At 35.9% G+C, this 20,472-nt stretch overlaps 1 protein-coding gene across 2 annotated transcripts; it reads right to left on the minus strand.

Moving 5' to 3' along the window:
* Positions 1-12,917: 12,917 nt before the first annotated feature.
* On the minus strand, positions 12,918-17,332 carry LOC106778082 (AP-1 complex subunit mu-2). Of its 2 annotated transcripts, XR_001377007.2 has the most exons (12): positions 17,083-17,332; positions 16,849-16,995; positions 16,699-16,761; positions 16,423-16,599; positions 16,246-16,349; positions 14,873-14,980; positions 14,650-14,746; positions 14,436-14,533; positions 14,173-14,314; positions 13,941-14,063; positions 13,277-13,451; positions 12,918-13,189 (listed from the first exon to the last, which is right to left on the minus strand). XR_001377007.2 is itself a non-coding variant. In XM_014665980.2 (11 exons), the coding sequence occupies exons 1-11, from the start codon at positions 17,209-17,211 to the stop codon at positions 13,353-13,355; spliced, it is 1,287 nt and encodes a 428-aa protein (XP_014521466.1). In that variant the 5' UTR covers positions 17,212-17,332; the 3' UTR covers positions 12,918-13,352. The 2 variants fall into 2 exon arrangements, 1 of the variants encoding a protein (XP_014521466.1); XM_014665980.2 differs by having other exon boundaries at positions 12,918-13,451.
* Positions 17,333-20,472: the final 3,140 nt, after the last annotated feature.

Below are 20,472 nucleotides of genomic sequence, written 5' to 3' on the forward strand. Positions count from 1 at the left end.
TGGAGGGTGTACCAACCCTATGGATGAATGATGTGATGGCTGGGTTCGACCATTGTCTAACAGAGGGCCGAAATCATAATAGAAAAAACTTGAGCTTAAGGCGCCAGGTGAGCTGGGCTTTGGGTGTCAGACAAAACTGGGCTTTTGAAATTTTGAAATTTGTAACCTTTTGAAATGTTTTTTTTGTGATTTTCGACAAAAATTGATTTTTGAAAAAATAACAAGGAGTCAAAATCTTGATGCATGATCACGATGTGTCAAAACCCTAATATGAGAGAAAAACATGATCGGTAAGAAAACAAAATCACTTGAAAGAGAAAATTCGAATGTAATTTTTTTTGTATTTTTGAAGAAGGATTCGACAACCACTCATATGAATGAAGAGGGTTTCGATCCAAAAGAATTTCTTTTTGATGGATTGATGAAAAACATTTGCCTTGTTTTGTATTTCTTTTTGCTTGAGTCAGTCGTCTTACTTGCAATCATCAAATTGGTCTTTATTTTCAATGTTTTGTGAAAACTAAATAATGTCATACATTCGAGGTCTAATGCTAGATATGATTATATGCTTGACTTTTTCTTTCTAGACATCAGTGCACACTTGCTTGAATTTATTGGCAAGAGGATGGTTTTGAAGAGAATGAGAGTTGTTTAGAATTGTTTGGAAGACTGGGACCGACACATGGGTACTACAATCCTCAAAGGAGATGTAATAGGTGAGTGTCAAGACAAAACATGATATACCAAAATTTTGCCCCGGTTTGGTATTTGGGAAAATGAGCTGGGGTTTGGATCCATGAAAATTAGGGTAAAAATTTCAAATGAGATTTACAGAGCTGCCCCAGTCTTGAGGTTACGGGTGGATGAATTTCAGGGCGAAGATGCGTGGTAAGATCCACAATGCTGCCCCAATTTTTTTCTTTGGCATAGGGTTCTGTTTGGAAGAAGTGGTGGGCATGAAAAGGATAGGCTAAAAGGATGAACTCAATTGGTTTTTCTTTTTTGTTTGTTTCTGGTTAGTTGACAGGGAGATCCCCTCTTCCTGAGACATTACTTTTTTCATTTTTTTTTCATTCATTTTTTCATTTATTCATTTTCAACTTTTATCGACACATTGAAAGTCATTTCCCCTTATCGCAAAATTAAGCTTCATGAAAATTTTAGCAAACATTATCCAATCTGCGTGGACTTTATTAGGCTTGTAATGTGGCTAGGGGCTAAAGGGTATTGAAAGAAAAGATATAAAGGCCCAAACGAATGTTTGTTGGTTATATTTTTTGAAAGAAGGGTTATCATCTAGGCGTCGCAACAACTATTTGAATTTTTGAGCACTTCGTTTTCTTGACCTTTGATTTTCACATTTTGTTCAACATCATTTTGTGATTTCTTTTTGTTCTTTTTTTTTGTTCACTCTTCTTGATGAATTCTCTCCGTTTGATCCTTGAGTGCTCTTGGTTTGCAACATGTGTTGACTCCTACCTGATGACAACCCTTGCTTGGGGATAATTTTGGAAAAGAATTTATTTTTGGCTCAAACAGGGTGACAATGGATATATCTTTTTTTGTTTTTAGGTAAAGACAAGAAGGCCACACATCATTTTGAACTCTGATTGCTTTATTTTCAAAAGATTAATTCTGCGACTAGACGCCCTCAACATGATTCGTTTTTTCTTTCTTTTTTTTTTCTTTTTTTTTTTTGCTTTTTTCTGCTTTTATTTTGCTTTTTCCTTTCTAGATTGCCCTTTTAGGTTTTCAATATAGTGGAATGCTTCTTCTTGTTTTGTTTTTTTTCTTCCCTTTTTTTTTGTCCCAATGGATTCAGGGATCACCTTACTAGCGCAAGGGAGAAAACTTTTGGTTAGGCCAATCTAACCCTGTGTAAAGGTTTACTTTGTAACTGAGGGTAGTGACAATGTTTGTTGGGAAAGATCCTTTGTTTTGGAAAAGTGAAGGGTGAAGGTCTTCAAGCAAGATATGCATAAACGTCTTGAGAAAAATGTCAAATTGTTATTTTTGATTAAATATTTGACCTCGGAAAAGTCTGACACTGCAACTTTTGTTTTTTATTTATCATTTTTCGAAAAAATGAGTTTGACGACTCGCAAGAAAGACAAGTGACTCAAGATATGCACAAAATGCGTGATTTTATCAAGTGATAATGAGGGTTAGAAGACTGCACACATCTCCCTTTATGCCCTTACGGAGGTTTGACGCTTAAGATTCAAGGTCAAGTATATGCAATCTCACAAGGATGGTTCCGTGAGCCTAAAGATCAATAGTCACTAGAGCTATGGCCCCCTTCATAGCGTCTCCACAACAGTCGAGTAATCAACTAGATGCAGAGAGACAAATGAAGAGAACAGACTCTAGTTGGGGTTCTCACGATAGCCAAACAAGCAGTATGGCCCAAGTGGCACCGCTACACAACCCCTCTAATTCTAAACTTCGCTCAGACCCGGGTATAGGGCCCCACTCATGATATGCATAAAGTGTGTGTGTGAAGGGAGGATGAATATGCATACCCCAACCCTCACCTGCAAAACAACCAGAAAAATCCCAGGCAGATAGACATGTTTTCTACCCTAGGGTTCAATATACAACAATTATTTCAAACATCAAACATAGATAAAGAAAAAGGGGAAGAAAAACATAAAGCAAAACCACATCGAATTTGCGTATCTAATTAAATGGCCTGACTCTCAAAATCCCCAGTGGAGTCGCCATCTGTCGCAACCGAAATCGCAAGGGGACGACAATCCAAAAAGGAAACGGGTTTGAAAAAGAGATTGGAGTCGCCACCATAGTTTATTCTGGAAAACTACGGAAAAACCATAAAATGATAAAGCACGGTCCACGAAAACCAAAGATTGGGTTCGGGATTCGGTCCACGAAAACCATAAGGAAGGTATTAGCACCCTACAACGTCTGCCCGAAGGCAATACCTTTAATTAAAATATCGACTTTGATGTGGTTTTGGAAGGCCGACAGAATGGTCGCACCTGTGCTTAAACCTTTAAAATGAAATTTTGTTGATTTTTAAAGAAGAAGAAAAAGTTTTCAGCGCAAGGCCGACAGAATGGTCGCACCTGTGCTTAAACCTTTAAAATGAAATTTTGTTGATTTTTAAAAGAAGAAGAAAAAGTTTTCAGCGCAAGGCCGACAGAATGGTCGCACCTGTGCTTAAACTTTTAAAATGAAATTTTGTTGACTTTTAAAAGAAGAAGAAAAAGTTTTCAGCGCAAGGCCGACAGAATGGTCGCACCTGTGCTTAAACCTTTAAAATGAAATTTTGTTGATTTTTAAAAGAAGAAGAAAAAGTTTTCAGCGCAAGGCCGACAGAATGGTCGCACCTGTGCTTAAACTTTTAAAATGAAATTTTGTTGACTTTTAAAAGAAGAAGAAAAAAAAAAGGTTTTTAACACAAGGCCGACAGAATGGTCGCACCTGTGCTTAAACCTTTAAAATGAAATTTTGTTGATTTTTAAAGAAGAAGAAAAAGTTTTCAGCGCAAGGCCGACAGAATGGTCGCACCTGTGCTTAAACCTTTAAAATGAAATTTTGTTGATTTTTAAAAGAAGAAGAAAAAGCTTTTAGCGCAAGGCCGACAGAATGGTCGCACCTGTGCTTAAACTTTTAAAATGAAATTTTGTTGACTTTTAAAAGAAGAAGAAAAAGTTTTCAGCGCAAGGTCGACAGAATGGTCGCACCTGTGCTTAAACCTTTAAAATGAAATTTTGTTGAATTTTTAAAAGAAGAAGAAAAAAAAAGGTTTTTAACACAAGGCCGACAGAATGGTCGTGTGTGTGCTATTAACCTTTAAAAATTAATTTTTGATTATTTTTATAAAAAAAGGAAAAAGGTTTTTGTAAAAGAAAAGGAAAAGATTTTTAGCACAAGACCTTCACGAACGGTCGCACGTGTGCTTAAACCTTTTCAAAATATTTTTTATTGATTTTAATTTTTATGATTTTTAAATTTTTATTTTTATTAGCAAACAATAATAAAATAAATTCTAAAGCTAAAGAAATAAAAGCAAAGACAATAAAATGAAAACAAAAAGTCCAATAAGAATGGGAAAGGAAATGTAACCAGGAAATTGATCTCCACCCTTCTGAAGCTGCCTTAAAGGTCCTCCACTACACCACAAAAAGCTTCCACATAAAGTTGTTCATTCATCTGTGCACGTGCCTCTTATTCCCACTCCTTTTTTCTTTATTCTCTTCCTTCTCTTTCCGAGATTGGATTTTTCTCCTTTTTTTTTTTTCTGTTCCCTTATGCTCTCTTCTTGAAATTCAATCCTCTCCCCTTTTTCTTGTTTACAAGGTGCATATTTATATACACACATTTGTAATATTATTATGATCTTGCCTTAATGGCGAATTAATTGTCAATTAGCAAAATAGGGAAATAAAAGGTCTTCATTGAATCAAACTAAAAATCATATTTTTCTCTTTAGGAAGAAATTGAATACAACAATCAATATATTATTTTTAATTATTCCTTGCAATGATTGTCATAATGTTGATTCGAATTATTACCAAATAAAACAAAATTTCAAAAAAAGTGATCAATCATGCATTAATTGCTTATGGGCATTTTCCAAGGAAATCACATGCAACACTTCTCGTGTAGCACCTCTCCCATTTTATTCACGTGCACCCTTTTTTTTTCTTTTTTTCTTCCTTTTTTTTTTGTTTCTCTTTTCTTTTACTTTTTTTTTTGCTTTTTTTTTCTTTTTTTTTTGTTTTCTCATTTTTTTTTTCGTTTTTTCTCTTTTATTCTTTTTTTTTCTTTTTGTTTGCAATTATTTTTCTTTTCTTCTTTTTTTCTTTTTTTTACAAGACTATACAAAATAGCAAAATAAAATTAAGAATAACAAAATAATAAAAAAAGAAATAAGACAACAATAAAAATCAAGTCCTATTATTTGGTCACCCGGACGAAATTGGGTGTTGACAATGGTTTTCATGTCTTGGAATGGCTTTTCACACTCGGGATCCCACTTATCGACTGTTTCTTTCTTCATTTTTCTAATGATGGGACGGGTCGTGTCAGCTCATCGGGGAATGAACCGAGAAAGGGAAGTGAGGCGGCCGACTAATCTTTGGATTTCCTTTAGGTTGGATGGGCTTCGCATCTCGACGATGGCGGCGCATTTTTCCGGGTTAGCCTCGATACCTCGGGCGGTTAGCATAAAGCCGAGGAACTTACCTGTTGCGACTCCGAACGTACATTTGGCGGGATTGAGTCTCATGTTATACTGCCTAACCTATCGGAAAACTTCCTCGAGGTCGCGAATATGGTCAGTGTTGGAATTGGACCAGACCACCATGTCATCGACGTAAACATCCATGCACCGACCTATTTGTTGTGCAAATATTTTGTCCATCAACTGTTGGTATGTCGCTCCTGCGTTTTTGAGACCGAACGGCAAGACATTGTAGCAGTAGCTCCCCTTCTCCGTGATGAAGGTCGTTCTCTCTTGGTCTAGGGCGTACATGGGTATCTGGTTATACCCCGAGTAGGCGTCGAGGAAACTCAGGATGGTATGACCGGACGCCCCATCTATGAGCCCGTCAATGTTGGGCAGGGGATGAGAGTCTTTTGGACATGCCTTATTCAAATCCGTGTAATCCGTGCACATCCGCCACTTTCCGCTCACCTTTTTCACCATCACAACATTCGCCAACCAGGTAGTGTATTTAATTTCTCTAATAAACCCAGCTTCTACAAGTTTGACCACTTCCTCTTGGGTTGCTCGTCCTTTCTCCGCCCCCATTCTTCTCCTCTTCTGCGCAACCGGTTTTACCTCTTTGAAGATTGCTAACTTATGGGTCATCACGGAAGGGTGAATTCCCGGCATATCGGACGCTTTCCATGCAAAAAGGTCGCGATTTTTCCATAGGGTTGCTCTTAGCTCCTTTTCAAAGGCGCCTTCAAGGCCTCGCGCCATGTGTGTGATTTGTCCACTCTTCAGGCCGATGGGGATCTCGCAGAGCTCTCCCAAGGGCTCTATACGGTCTTCAGTATTAGTTCTAGGATCAAGATCTGCTAGGGCGACCTTCGATCGGTTCGGCCGGCTGCTTCCCTCGCGAGGGTAAAACTTTAATCCTGCTGCATAACATGCTCTGGCTATCTTTTGGTCGGCTTTTACGGCGATCACTCTTCTCGCCTCTGATGGGTATTTCAAAGTTAAATGGGGGGTGGAGACAACCGCCCCAAAAGCATTGAGGCATGGTAGGCCCAACAAGACATTGTACGAGGTGTTAGCTTCGATCAGCAAGTACCGTACCTTCCTCTCGTCTCCAATCCGTCCGGTACCCAGGTATGTTCGGAGATCAATATACCCTCGGGTGTCTACTCTATCACCCGCGAAACCGGCAATCTGTTCGTGAAAAGGCACTATTAGATCCACCGATATGTCCATCTGTTGGAAGGTTTTCTAGTACAGTATGTTGACCGAACTCCCTTGGTCAATTAAAACTTTGCTAATTTCGTATCTAGCTATTTCTGCTGTGATGACCATCGGGTCATCCTGATCCGGATCAAGCGCATGGAAATCATCATCCGCGAACGTGATTGGGGGCATGGATCGGCGCTTCTGTACATTGTTGATCGATCAGAGGGTGCGAAGGTGGCGCTTCCTGGCCGATGAAGTAGACCCTCCCCCCGAGAAGCCTCCGGAAATGGTGTTGATAACTCCTCGTACCGGTCGATCATTATCCGGCTTATTACGGCTTCGGCTTTGGCTATGGTCTCTCCTCATCGGACTTGGTCGATCATGCCTTTCAGGCCGGGGTGGTGCTCGATAATATCGGTCGTCGTAACCAGACCGTTCCCGTGCAGGGTTTCTGTGGGGGCTCCTTTCCCTGTGCACGGCAGGTTGTGCTCTCTCGCTCTTAATATACTTCTTTAAGTGTCCCGCTCGAATTAACTCTTCTATCTTGTCCCTCAGTGTAATGTACTCCTCTGTCGAGTGGCCCATGTTTTTATGATACAAACAATGTTTGTTGTTGTCTGCCCCGGGCGGCATTGGACGGCGTTTGGGTATCGGGATCAGTTAAGTGATGAGTGCCTCTTGGAAGATTTTTTTTTTCTGGTGGTATTGAGCGGGGTGTATTGTTGGAACTGGGGAAGTCAAAGTGCCTCCCTCGGTCCCCCAACTTTAGGTCGACCTGTCTGGTTCTCTGGCCTTCGGCCGTCTTTTTCTATTTTGGCCTCTGAGGCTGCCTTCTTATCTCCTTGCTTCATGTTTTCCACCCTTATTTCATCTGCGGCCCTCTCTCGGAGCTCCTCCAAGGTCTTTGGGGGCCGCCTGAAAAAACTAATCCTTGAAAGGCCCGAGTCTCAAAGCCGGTAGGACATATTGCAGCGCCAGCTCCAACGTCAAACCCTTAACTCGACGAATAGTCTTTTGATACCTGTCCATGAATGTTTTCAAGGACTCCTCTTTCTCCTGTCTCAAATTCATCAGATCTACAACAGTAATGTCCTGCGTGTTGCAAGCAGCAAATTGCTTCTTGAACATACATCTTATAACTTCGAAGTTTTCGATTGAGTTATTAGGCAGGGAGTTGAACCATTCCAACGCCTCTCCTTTTAAGGATAAAGAGAACGCACGACACCAGATCGCGTCACATCCCGTCCGGAATGCCATGGCGTTGGTAAAGGCCTTGATAAGCGCTTCTAGGTCGGTGGTTCCATCGTACATTTTGAATGTCGGGCGGACGAACTGTTCGGAAATGTGCATGTCCATAATAGCTTGGACGAAGGGTAAAGGAACAATTCGCTCAGTCTTCACTACCAGGGCAGCGCTCTCACCCTGATTGGTCTTCGTCTTCTCGTCCTTGTCGTCCTTGTTCTCCTGATGGTTCAATGCACTGCTATGTTCCTTCTCTTGCATCTGGTTTCGATCAACCGTCACAGTTTTCTCATGCTCGTTTTCTCCCACAACCTTTTCCTTTCCCTTCGCCAACCGGGCCGCGCACTCGGCTCGGACGGCTCTCAACTCCTCTTCATGTTGCCGTTGCGTCTCTTCCATCTTTTGTTGTAACGTTCGCAGTACTTCGCCCGGGTCCTCCGTACTCATACCTCTTGTGGCTACCATTGGGTCTTAAGTCACTCGGCCCCACGGTGGGCGCCAAAATGTTTCGGTATGGGGACGAGTTACTACACAGACACCTACACAATTTCCCCTCGAGAACGCCCGGTCGGGTACCTGTCACAAATACTCCGACGCTTAAGTCAGTAAGAGGCAGTATTAATGGTGTAATAAATGCTCAGAGTGGAACCCCTTACCTGTCAACAGTTTTGCTATTTATAGACTCTCATCGTGGGCCGTGTTTAGCGATTTCTTAACCATGGCCCAATCTAGGCCCATTTTTAATAATCGCAACTTATCTTAATTAATCATATTGATATTTGGTCTTTTTACCAACCGTCCGGTCTCGGATTTTGGCGCTGTGGTTGTATGGTCGTCCGGCTAATCCGGTTTCTTATTGCTGATTTGGCATTGAACATGGTTCGGTCTCTCCGGTCCGACCGGTCGTCCAGGACACAGTTACTTTTAAAAATTTAGTTTTCCTTTAAATGTATTTTTGAATTTCTTACTTTGAGTTAAATTTGTTTGTCATGAATTTAAAATCTTTATAATTTAAGAAAAATAATGTGTAGTCTATAGTGGTGCTATTTGTAGCAATACCATGCCTTTGATGATAATATAATGATTAATACATAAGAGAAACTCCAAGAAAAAGTATTTTCATAATCACTATGAATCTGATGAGAGAGAACCATGTATAGATCTCAGAAATCACCAATTTGTCCAAATTTTAATATTTCATATAACGATAATCGTAACAATAAATGAGGTGAAGTCTTGTTAAGTGACGTCGATGACAAAACAGGAGACAACAGAACCCGATCGTGTTCAAAGAAATTACCGATTTAAGTTAGCTTCAGTTAACCCTTATAAGTTAGAAACAGAGAGAAGTCAACTATTATAAAAGAAAAAGGCTTAATTGTTTTTTTTTTCCACATAGAGTGTTTTGTGTCTTCTTAGTACTCGCTTTTAAAAATGTGTTTATTGCGTCCATGTGTCATGTGTGGTATAATTACATCAATCAAGTAAACGAGTTAAATATTTGATGATGTATCAAAGAAATTCATATTTTTTTCTCTCTCCTCTGCTTCTCTAACAATATACGTGAAAATGTAATAAAAAAAAGGTTAAATCTCTTTGGAAGTCCTTATTTAGGTTTTTCTCAATTAGATCCCCGTCTTAATGTTTCGCCAATTTAGTTCTTAAAAATGAAAAATTGACTTAATTAGGTCCCTGTCATTAAATTGGCTTAACGAGATTAAGTGGTTGATGACCTGGGACGTTGACGTAGCCAATTTTTTATATGTAGCATTCACAAAGCTTTATACATATAATTTGATAACATTAAACATTTTAAAATTAGGATTTGATGGTGAATTTTAAAACGTGTTAAATCTAAAGATGAGGAATTAAGGATTTAGGGTTCGATGATGATTACATCCTGAAAGTGCTATGCTTTTTATCCTGAAAGACATTTCATGTCAAACTGGGGAAAGAGTCACCAATTCGTGGACTATTATACAAGCACGTTATGAAGCACTGGATTATATTTAGCACTGAACTAAATTTCAATATGAGAGAAAACTAGGTATTTAGTTTTTTGTTGTGTCACTGACCTTCTTTTCTTTCTCTAAAAACCAAGAAATAAATGAAAAATATATTGAAATGCAACCTTTATATCAATCTCTGAATATCCATCACTCATATTAGCCATTGCTTTAAAATCAACATCAGGTGCCAAATCTTATTTTGCTAAAATGATTTTGAGAATTTTTTTTTCTCTGTTTGGAGCATTTGGCAAATTAACCATCAATTTACATAATAAAAAAGAAATACATGCATTAGAATGTCCAAAGAAAATCAAAAAGTTTGAAATCAAATACTTATAATTCAATTGAAGAATGACTATCATAGAAAATAATCACAAAAGCAATATGACTAATTCAGTAAAGAAAAAGTTGCAGAATTTCAATGAAGATGAATCTGACAAGGTTAGCTAAGGTTTGAGGTAGCTACAGGAATTCAAGTATGCAACCTGTCCTTTTTTTTCAAATCTACAAGTGCATATTTGAAAGTTCTTAGAATGTCCAAAGAAAATTAAAAAGTTGGAAATCAGATACTTATAATTCAATTAAAGAATGACTATCATAGAAAATAATCACAAAAATAATATGACTAATTCAGTAAAGAAAAAGCTGTAGAATTTCAATGAAGATGAATCCAGCAGGGTTAGCCATGGTTTGAGGTAGTTGCAAGAATTCAAGTATGCAACCCGTCCTTTTTTTCCCAAATCTACAACTGCAGATTTGAAAGGACCAAATCTATTAATACATTTTTTTTTCCTAATCGCGAGCAGCGCTGCGACACTAATTCATCTCTTTCAATGGAGAACCCTAAATCGCATTAACCATAAATCGCATTAAACCATAGTTGCATAAAACCCAGAATCGTGAACTCCTTACGCCGTCACGAGATCATGCCGTGAGAGCTTCAACACCTTTGTTTCTCCTTCCTCGAGCAATTGTGAGAACCAGTGCATCCTTCATCTCTACATGTCTCCTTCACAAATTCATCAACCTACAAACCCAGAGACATCACAAAACACAGAAACAGAAACCCATTGCGAGTTCATCTCTCTCACACAAACAAAAACATGAAAAAAACCCCAATCTCGAAGGAGAGACCTTAGGAGACATTGGACTCCACTCCAATCTCGAACTCTATGAATCCGTGATTTGTTGCGTCTTTAATCTCGAACCCAATTTGATTTTAATAAACCCTAATTTGGTGATGAACCCTGAACATCAATCGCTAAGGTTGAAGATGATAAAGGGAGGTTGGAGATGATGAACCTAATTTGGGTTTCAATTATCAGAAATTTTACTTTTTTATTTTTTAATTATACATTCAACGTAACTTACTTAATGTGTTACATATAAAAAACTAGTCATGTCAATGTTCTAAGTTATAAAAAACTCAATCTCGTTAAGCCAATTTAACGGCAGGAACCTAATTAAGTCAATTTTTCATTTTAAAAACTAAATTGACGAAACCAATAAAAGAGGATGTAACCGGAAAAAACGCATGTAAATAGAAACTTTCTAACGGGTTTAACTAAAAAAATATTCTTCTTTGTTTGCTATGGTTGGAAAATCGTTTTTTAATTTCGACATGACCTTAGTCCATGTCGATGTCGCTGGTTGTTTTCCAAAGATTCCAAGACTTTTTTTGGGCAGATATATCAAATGAAACTCTATGATTTATACTGATCTCATTAATCCAATTGTTGCTTGGACTTGGGACATTTTGATCTTAGAAACCCAATGATTTGATTAAGAGGAAAGAGAAAAAAAAAATGATCAAATTTCTTTGCCATATCATCAAACATTTAATTCCGTTTATTTCAATTTAACCAAAGAGTTGATACAATTATACCACATAGAAACACAATAGAGATATTTTGATTGATGCAATTATATCACATAGAAACACAATAAATATATTTTTAAAAGCAAATACTAAAGAGACACAAAACTTTGAATATAGGGGCAAAAAAGTAATTAAGCCAAAAGAAAAAAAAAGTAATGTAATTAAACAAGTTAATTAATATTTAATTAGTATATTAAATTAAAAAATATTAGTTTCATAAGTGATGGCCACTTGTATACTTTAACTAAGTGCTTTAAACTTTAAATATTACTTTAAAATAAAACGAAAAACAATATTAGATAAAATGCAAATATTAAATAATCATATTCAAATTCAGACTCTATTTGATCTGGATTAGCAGACGATACTTCATATAATTTTTAATCATGCTTTATTGTCCCTCAAAATAAAGGTTGTTTATCATCTTTGATCTAATGATCATAAAAATAAAATATTTAATTAAGACTAGCAAAATAACTTAACTAACTAATAACACCGTAAAATTAAATTTTATTTCAAACGTATTTATAAAATTAAATAACGGTGACATTTAATAGAATTCTTTTTAATTCAAGAAATAATTTTGTAAGCAATAAATTACGAGTACATGCTTTTGAGAAAATAATACATATTTCATTAATGAACTTCACAATAAATTCAAGATATGACTAAAAGTTTGAAAGTAATAATATATTTATTGCCATTAAAATAGAAAAACGCTATCAGTTATTTCTTTTTTAACATTTGAAAGTAATAATTATTTAATTCATAACATTTCAAAATGAATTTCATTTTTATATTTATTTGTAGAAAATAATATGAACAGAAAATAAGAAAAAAGTTGTAACTTCTAATTAATAAACAAAAATTATATAAAATGAACAAAAATTCTTAATATGAAAATTAAGAATTTCTTACTTCTAAGTTGTTCAAACTTATTTTTAAATTTCAATGATTGTCTTTCACCAAAATTAAGATCACAAATCCCAAATCCCACTTACCCAGTGTATCATCTCTAGTGCAGCTTGGCTTGTAGGTGGTTCATATGATAAATTTGGGTGTTTCGTATAAAATTATTGGTTTCTTTCGTTTATTTCGGAGTAGATGTTTCAAAAAGTAAATTTTATATTCTGAAAAAAATCATTCCGAATTATAAATTCTACATTCAAGAATAAAAGATTACGAACCAAAAATGTCCACAGAAGTTTTCTAGGAAACAATAAAGACTAGAGGGTTGACTCTTGTTTCCCACAACTGTAATTGAAACCAGTATTTCTTAACTTAGCTTAATATCCAGATGAAATTATCTATATATTGATTTTCAATAAACTTTCTGAATGAATGGTTAAGAAATGCTGTTTCTGTCCAGAAAGGGATATGGCATATATTAATACAAGAGAGGGTCAGATAGTGGATACAAAATAATGAGGGGGGAAATATTCAGTCTTCGTAATACAAAAGCTAATAATTCTCTTACAAATAAATCAAACTGAAGACATTGGGAAAAGATTGACAGATTGTAAATAAAAAGCAATAGAAGGAAAAAAAAAATCAAGCATTTTCCCAACAAAAAACAGATTTGAACAAAAAAACACTTACAGAAGATACAGCCTTACACTTGCCAATTCCTGAACTTTATGGACAAGGGCAACTTGCGATCTGTTGCCAAAACAACAATCATGATGGGAGATATGATCACGCCATATAAAATGTAACTAATTTCATTCGAGTTCCTCTACCACCCACCAGTTTAAAACCATTAACCATGGAAGTTGACACAATTATTCGGAGAAATTCAAGCGCCAAAGAAAGATACAAGTTCTTAAATAAGCCGTAGTTCGTACTCTCCAGCCATCGTTATGTATCTCACCCATGGAAGAGCCTGATAACCACTTTTCTCAATAATCTTCAAATATCTAACCTATTAAACCAAAATTGATTACCATCAAATCAAACCTTTCAGCTAACTGAATAGTACCATCAAAACATGTGGGTATGTCTTCAAATTCACATGGATCAAACAAACTAGTTTTCAAAACAATTTATCATGGTCAATGGAAAATTAAGTTTGGTAGTTTTTTATCATTTCCAAATGTCAAGTTCCTTTTTCCACAATTATTTGTTTATATCAATATTTTTTAAACATTTATTGTGAATTCTGAATTGTGAAAATAATATTAAGTAAATCAAATTCATCAAGTTTACTACAACCCTAAATCCATTAAAATAATAAAAATGTTAATACACAAATGGAGTGAAAAACAATAAGGGAAGAGTAAATACGGATTAGAATAAAAGGTCACATTCACCTAAATTTAAGCAGAGATACTAACACATTAGATTTCCTAAGCCGAAAAATATAGTCTAGCTACGTTCTATATATAAGAAAACCAGATTCATGATGCAATACCTGTATGCCAGAAACGGTAAAGTATGGTATTTCAAATTTGACACTTATAGGGGCTTTTCTCTCAGGAGTTGCATCCTCATCTGTTATACTTGGAAGACGAAACTCTGCTCTCAACATATATTCCTGAAAGAATCAAGGAGGAAAACCAGATCCAATAAATCAGGATCAAATTGAGGTACCAAAAGATGGGTGTTATTCAAGGATTCAATGCCTATTTCAAGTGAAATCATACTTTGCCTCCAGGGAAGGATCTAATTTTCCAGATTAACGCATCCTTTTCAGGTGCATATGATGCAGATCCCATTGAAGTTCGAACATTAGGATTTGTTGCATCAACAGGCACTGGCAACTCAATCTCCACATTTGTGGCAGTGCTATAAAATCAACTCAATTAGTTGGGGCAGCAAAGACAGTTTAGGTTCTAATGATCTAAAACATGATCTTCTATCACCAGGGGGTAGGAAGCATAGCAAATATAAGAAGAAATCTCATTACCTACGCTCCTTAAATTGACTCCTTGCTTTCACCATAATCTCAATCCGACTCTTTGAATGCTTTTCAACACTTGCTTCCACCCAAATTAAAGGCTTAACCTGAAAAAAAAAAAAGTGATGATAGAATCATCAGACTTCAAAATGCTTTTATTCTCTCTTTCTCTGTTTACCTCTAAAAATAGAAACTTATGTCATGTCTAGAGAAAAAGATGAACCTGTGTACTGAGCCTGTATGTCATCAAATCAAACGACCCATCAGGTGGTATAAAGGAAATTGTTCTATCATTTTCAAATCGAGCCAAACGCACACACCTTCATAAAAGGCCAGATATAATTTGAGAACTAGCATCAAGAAGAAGAAACATGCTTAAAAAAATTATACAAAATTTTAGGTTTAAATTATCATTTTCTAAATACAAGGAAGTCTAGCATACGTACTGATGAAATTTGATGTCTTCTAAGTCAATAGCCTTTCCCTTTGTTGTTCTACCTTGTGCCTCTAACAATACTCTATCATTTAAGCCAAGTTTGCACTCAGGCATACCACTGTATTAAATAGGCCATGAAAGGCACACTTGAGTCAGATAAATACACTAACATATAAGTCAATTAGAATAACAGATACTTCAAGGTTAACACAGTCTACCAAATACTCTCAACTGTAAAAAAATAGGCAGCGGAACATGGATTCAGTGGTTGGACGAGTCTGTAAGATATCTAACACAAATAAGTATGTTTAGCACGAGCTGTTAAAGAAAGCCTTTGGGGTAAGGAGTACCAAATGAAAAAGCCAATTTTTCAAATTCAAGATAACAACCCGTAGTGGCTGGTCTAACAAATGCTATAGTGGGATAGCCAATTTTTAAAAATTATTTGTATGGTTTATACAACGCATACTATATGCATTCATATTCTCAAAAATGGTAAACATTACTCAATTACATTCAATTCATAGATAACAGTAAAATGTCATTGGTGTCAACAAAACATACAAGCAAATACCAACAAAAGTGAAGTAAAGTTTCCTAGATAGGAATAATTAATTATCATCTTCTAATCTAAGTCTTCTTTATGATTTTCACTACTATTACCATTCCAGAATTCTATGTCATCTATATACAACTACATATATAAAATTAGTATTTAATATATAAAAAAAAAATAGAGCAGACGTCATTCTACTATCTCACTTTTGGGGTCAGCCACTCCGCTATTCAGGATTGACTGCTATGGCTGAATTCATTTTTTGAAACTGAAATCCCATATACCCCCCCTCCCACGAAAAACCCTAATGATGTTGTTTAGAGGACTTAGCACCAGCAATAATCCTGTGGTGGGCAGGCGTCACTCCTCACCACACTATGCTGCTATTGCCCATCACTTAAAGTGCTGAATAAAGCAATCCACCAACCTTCGTAACCAGTACAAAGTAAAAAACAGAAAATAACAAACTGATCGTCCTCATAGCTAATTTCATTTGCATGCCTCAAAATTTACCAACACAGAAATCAAAGATAGTTTTAAGAAAAGATTCAACAAGGACTAAGTTTAGGCTTGGTCCTCTATTCTCAAATGTACCTCTTCAGTCCTAGACAATAACCATACACAAACATAGTATACCATACCCACAAGTGAGTAGACAGAACAACAAAAAAGAGCTAAAACGGAAAAGCAGAAAACTGAGATCAACACATTAGAGTCCCTAAATCAACACAGTAGAATTTAAGCAAATCAATAAATAGTAGAAAGACCAGTTAGTCAATAACCATTGTCAGAAAATCAATAGATCACAAGGAAAGTAGGGAGCCAACCTCAAATACGTTCTCATCTTCAACGCCCCAACAACGTCAGATCGAATTATTTGTCCATTGCTATTGACAAGTATATTAACATTCTCCACCACATCCAAGAAAACCTGAAAACGAAATCGCTTAGACAATCAAATTACAATTAAAAAAGCTTCAGATTTTTAATTTCGAAATGGCTACCTCATTTTTCTTATAGTTTATCCCTTCGCTGCGCCAAGACACGGCATTAGTCACAGCCATGGGAGGTCTCTGCGTAACTTCCATTCTATAAGCATCAGTCTTGATAAACTCACTAAGAATTTGCGCCTCGGTGTACTGAGGATAGCCAAAGTCCATAATCTCATCAAGTAGTTCATACTGCCAGCGAGACAACAAATCGAAAAGCACACAATTCAACCAATTCATTTCAAAATCCACGAAACAAGTAATTAAAACGCAAATTCATCGGCATGTTACCACGACGACGAAGTTGTCCCTAAGCGATTCCTCTTCCAATTCTTCGAAGTAGTGCTTAAACACCTGCCGCAAAAACAAGGATCAATGATTATTCGCACAAACTAAATCGAGAAACTCTGGATTTCGAAAGGATGTAATAAGGAGGCGTACGTCGACGATTCGGTGCAGGAAGAAGAGGAGGCTGGCGGCATTGCAGTTCTGTCTGGTGGCTATCATGATGTAGACGTTGCTATGCTGAACGAACATGTAGGTCACGCCGTTGTCGAGCACGACCGGATCTTGAGACTGCGGATCGGCCTTCGATGAAAAGGAGATTAGCTAGAGAGTGAGGATTCGCGTTGCGAGAGTGAGTGGAAGAGAGAAGAGATGTAAAGCGGAAGGAACCTGTTTCTCGATGAGCTTGGTGAAGAAGCGTTCCGCGTCGACGGCGGAGACATCGCCTCGGTAGTCGCGCCAGATAAGGACGCGGCCTTTGATGTCGAGTAGGAACAGAGCCGAGGCTGCCCCTGCCATTGCTTGCTGCTGCAGTGATCGGATCCTGGATTCCTATCAGATCAGCGCCACCGTCAACAGAAAAAGGAGAAGAAGAACATGAAAAACAAAGACTCATATACGACGCCGTTGCCACAAAGTAATTATCCTTATTGATTTATTCGATTCGGGGATGTAATTATTTTTCTTACTTTCATTGTTGTGTTTTAAGAGACTGAGATTTACAATAATAATTAATTACGGTCCATTTTGTTTGTGTTTATCTGCTTTTGAATTAGATTAATTAATTTTAACATTTTAAATTATAACATTTTAATACCACGAAACTTTGTATTGATTTGTTTTTGTTGAAAATATGAGATACGTTAACTTTTTAATTAAATTAACATATATGAATTAATTTATAAAAAAGCATATATAAAAAAAATTATAAATTAAATATATTTTTCAATTTTAAACTATTTTTCAAAATTATATATATGTTTTATAAGAAAAAATTTTAAATTGATCTCTTTTCTTTTTCGTGTATCAATTAGATTCTTATTAGTGTAAATTTGATTCAATTAAAGGTTTGTCGTCAAATTCACGATAATTAAATCAGTAATGACAGTGATGAATTATTATTGCACAGTTCAATCAGTAATGACACTGATCATTTATATTGAATTTTTTTCTAAATAGCTGATAGCAAAATCAGATCAGGACAAAAATAGAAGGATAAAAATTATAAGTACGGTTTAAAATTGGGAGGTTTAAAATTGGGAGAAATCGCACCAGAAGTTAGGGTTCATATTGTTGCATTCTGGAGAAAATCATATATGAGAAAAAGTTATAATTGCTCATAATCTCAATCGTTACTCGAGAATGTTTTGGTGTGAAACAAACCTCCAAGAAAGTAATATCTTCAAGTTATAGCAACCTTGGACTTTCATAACTTGAAGTTTTTCAAGAAAATGTGTGCCAAATTCTTTAACATTGTGCAGATTTTCATCCTCAATTTTTTTCTCTGATATGATCTCTTCCATATTTGTGCAGTCAAAAGTTTCAATCTCCTGAAGTTGAGAAAGGTTTTTAGCAAGGGAATATGGAAGTAATATCTTTAATTTATGACAACCATGGACTTTAATAACTTGAAGTTTCTAAAAAAAATCGTGCTAGTGTCTTTCACATTATGCAAACTTTCATCCTCAAATATTTCCTCGAATATTATCTCATCCATAATCTTGGACTTTAAAAACTTGCAGGGTTTCAAAACATTGTGTTGCAAGTGGAGCATAGCTTATGTCTTCCATATTATGCAGATTCCAGAGAACTAATGTCTGTTTTGCAAATGGACCATACATATTACGCAAATCACAAAGAATCAGTGTCTCCAAATTACAGAAAGCATCACTGTTTTGGACATACAAATATCTGAAATGTTGAAAAGGTCACAACACTAATAATTTTTTGGTGCGATTTCCCTGGTGCGATTTCCTCCAATTTTTTCTCCAATTTTAAAAGTCGCAGCACTTATAATTTTTATTCTTCCATTTTTGTCCTGAACTGATTTTGCTATCAGCTATGCTATTTAGAAATAAATTCAATATAAATGACACGTGTCATTACTGATTGATCTGTGCAGGCCATGTAATCAAAGATTTAAGATTTAATACTTATTTCAGTTCCTCTTTTGAGAGGGTTTGTTTAAAGTGGTCTTCCCTTTATTAGAAAGTTCACTTAAGTCCCAACTTTTGCAAAAACTGAGCAAATAGGTCCTTTTTGGTAACGGCGTTAACTTTGTTAACAGCAGAGCTACCAGGTGACTAATATCTGATTATGTGGCATTGTTATGTGTTTTAAAAAAATAAAAAATTGTGACGTGTAAATTAAAATAGTTAGGGTTAAATTAAAAAATGAAATAAGGGTAACCTAACTATTTAATTTTTTAATTTAAAAATTACAAGCACAGAAAAATCCAAATTAAAACCTTAACAAAAATCATGGAATAAAAAATCTGTAGAGAGGATTCAAGAAACCTAAATCAAAACTCTTGTCGCGATGTCGCCAGAAAATCAATCTCATCATTACAACACTCACTGCGAAATGAGAAGGAAGGACGCGCCGTTGTCACGTCATCGTAGCACCAGCGCAACACCGTTGCCGTCGGAGCTCGCTTCCCTCCTACGAAACCCAGCCACAGGGAAGAAGAAAGGAGAAATTTTTATTTGGGTTTTTGATTCGCATTTTGGGTTCTGTTTATCGCGCGATTCCAGGTTCTCGGTGGTGGTTGATGGTGGTGGCGTCAATGGAGATGCTGGTGGGTGCGGCCATGGATCACAGTGACTGGGGATAGCAGCGACACCTCTGAAGAAGAAAAGATAAAAATGATCTTGTCTAAACCAACTTCACAAGAAGCCGAGCGGAAGGTAGAAGCACCAATGAGAACAATATCTAACTCACCAGAAACATCTTTTTAACCAGCAAGGATGTCAACTCAACCTGCAGAAATCATGATGCTTACTTTGCGATTGTATTAATGTTCGCTGTGAATGAACCTAATTTTTCAAATTGTATTGTCAATCTGTGCAATTGATTCCCAATTTCCATGAACCCCTACAGTTTCATAAGGAAGTTTTTCCAATCACAATCCCTAATTCGAACAATTCAAATCCCTAATTATTTATCCCAATTTCATTTTTTAATTTAACCCTAACTATTTTAATTTACACGTCACAATTTTTTATTTTTTTAAAACACATAACAATGCCACATCATCATATATTAGCCACCTGATAGCTCTGCCGTTAACAAAGTTAACGCCGTTACCAAAAAGAACCTATTTGCTCAGTTTTTGCAAAAACTGGGACTTAAGTGAGCTTTTTAAAAAAGGAAGGACCACTTTGAACAAACCCTCCCAAAAGAGGGACCAAAATAGATATTAAACCAAGATTTAACTGTCCTTAAGTGAATTTGACAATAATAGAGACCCAATTAATACGTGAAAAAGAAAAGAAACCTATTTAAAATTTTGAACAAAATTAGAGACTTCGGATGAGATTAAACCTATATCTATATATATATATATATATATATATATATATATATATATATATATATATATATATATATATATATAATATAGTGTTTTTTTTTCATGAAAATAGCATAAAACATTCTCTATTATATAGAGTTTGTTATGTAATAACATTTACCTATATTTACTAGGAAACTATATAAAGTAAAAAAATAAAATAACTATATATTTAATTGAGAAAGAATATAATTACATTTCTTATCGTA

This window comes from Vigna radiata, chromosome 11 (genome assembly GCF_000741045.1).
Source record: "Vigna radiata var. radiata cultivar VC1973A chromosome 11, Vradiata_ver6, whole genome shotgun sequence".
Classification (NCBI taxonomy): Eukaryota; Viridiplantae; Streptophyta; class Magnoliopsida; order Fabales; family Fabaceae; genus Vigna; species Vigna radiata.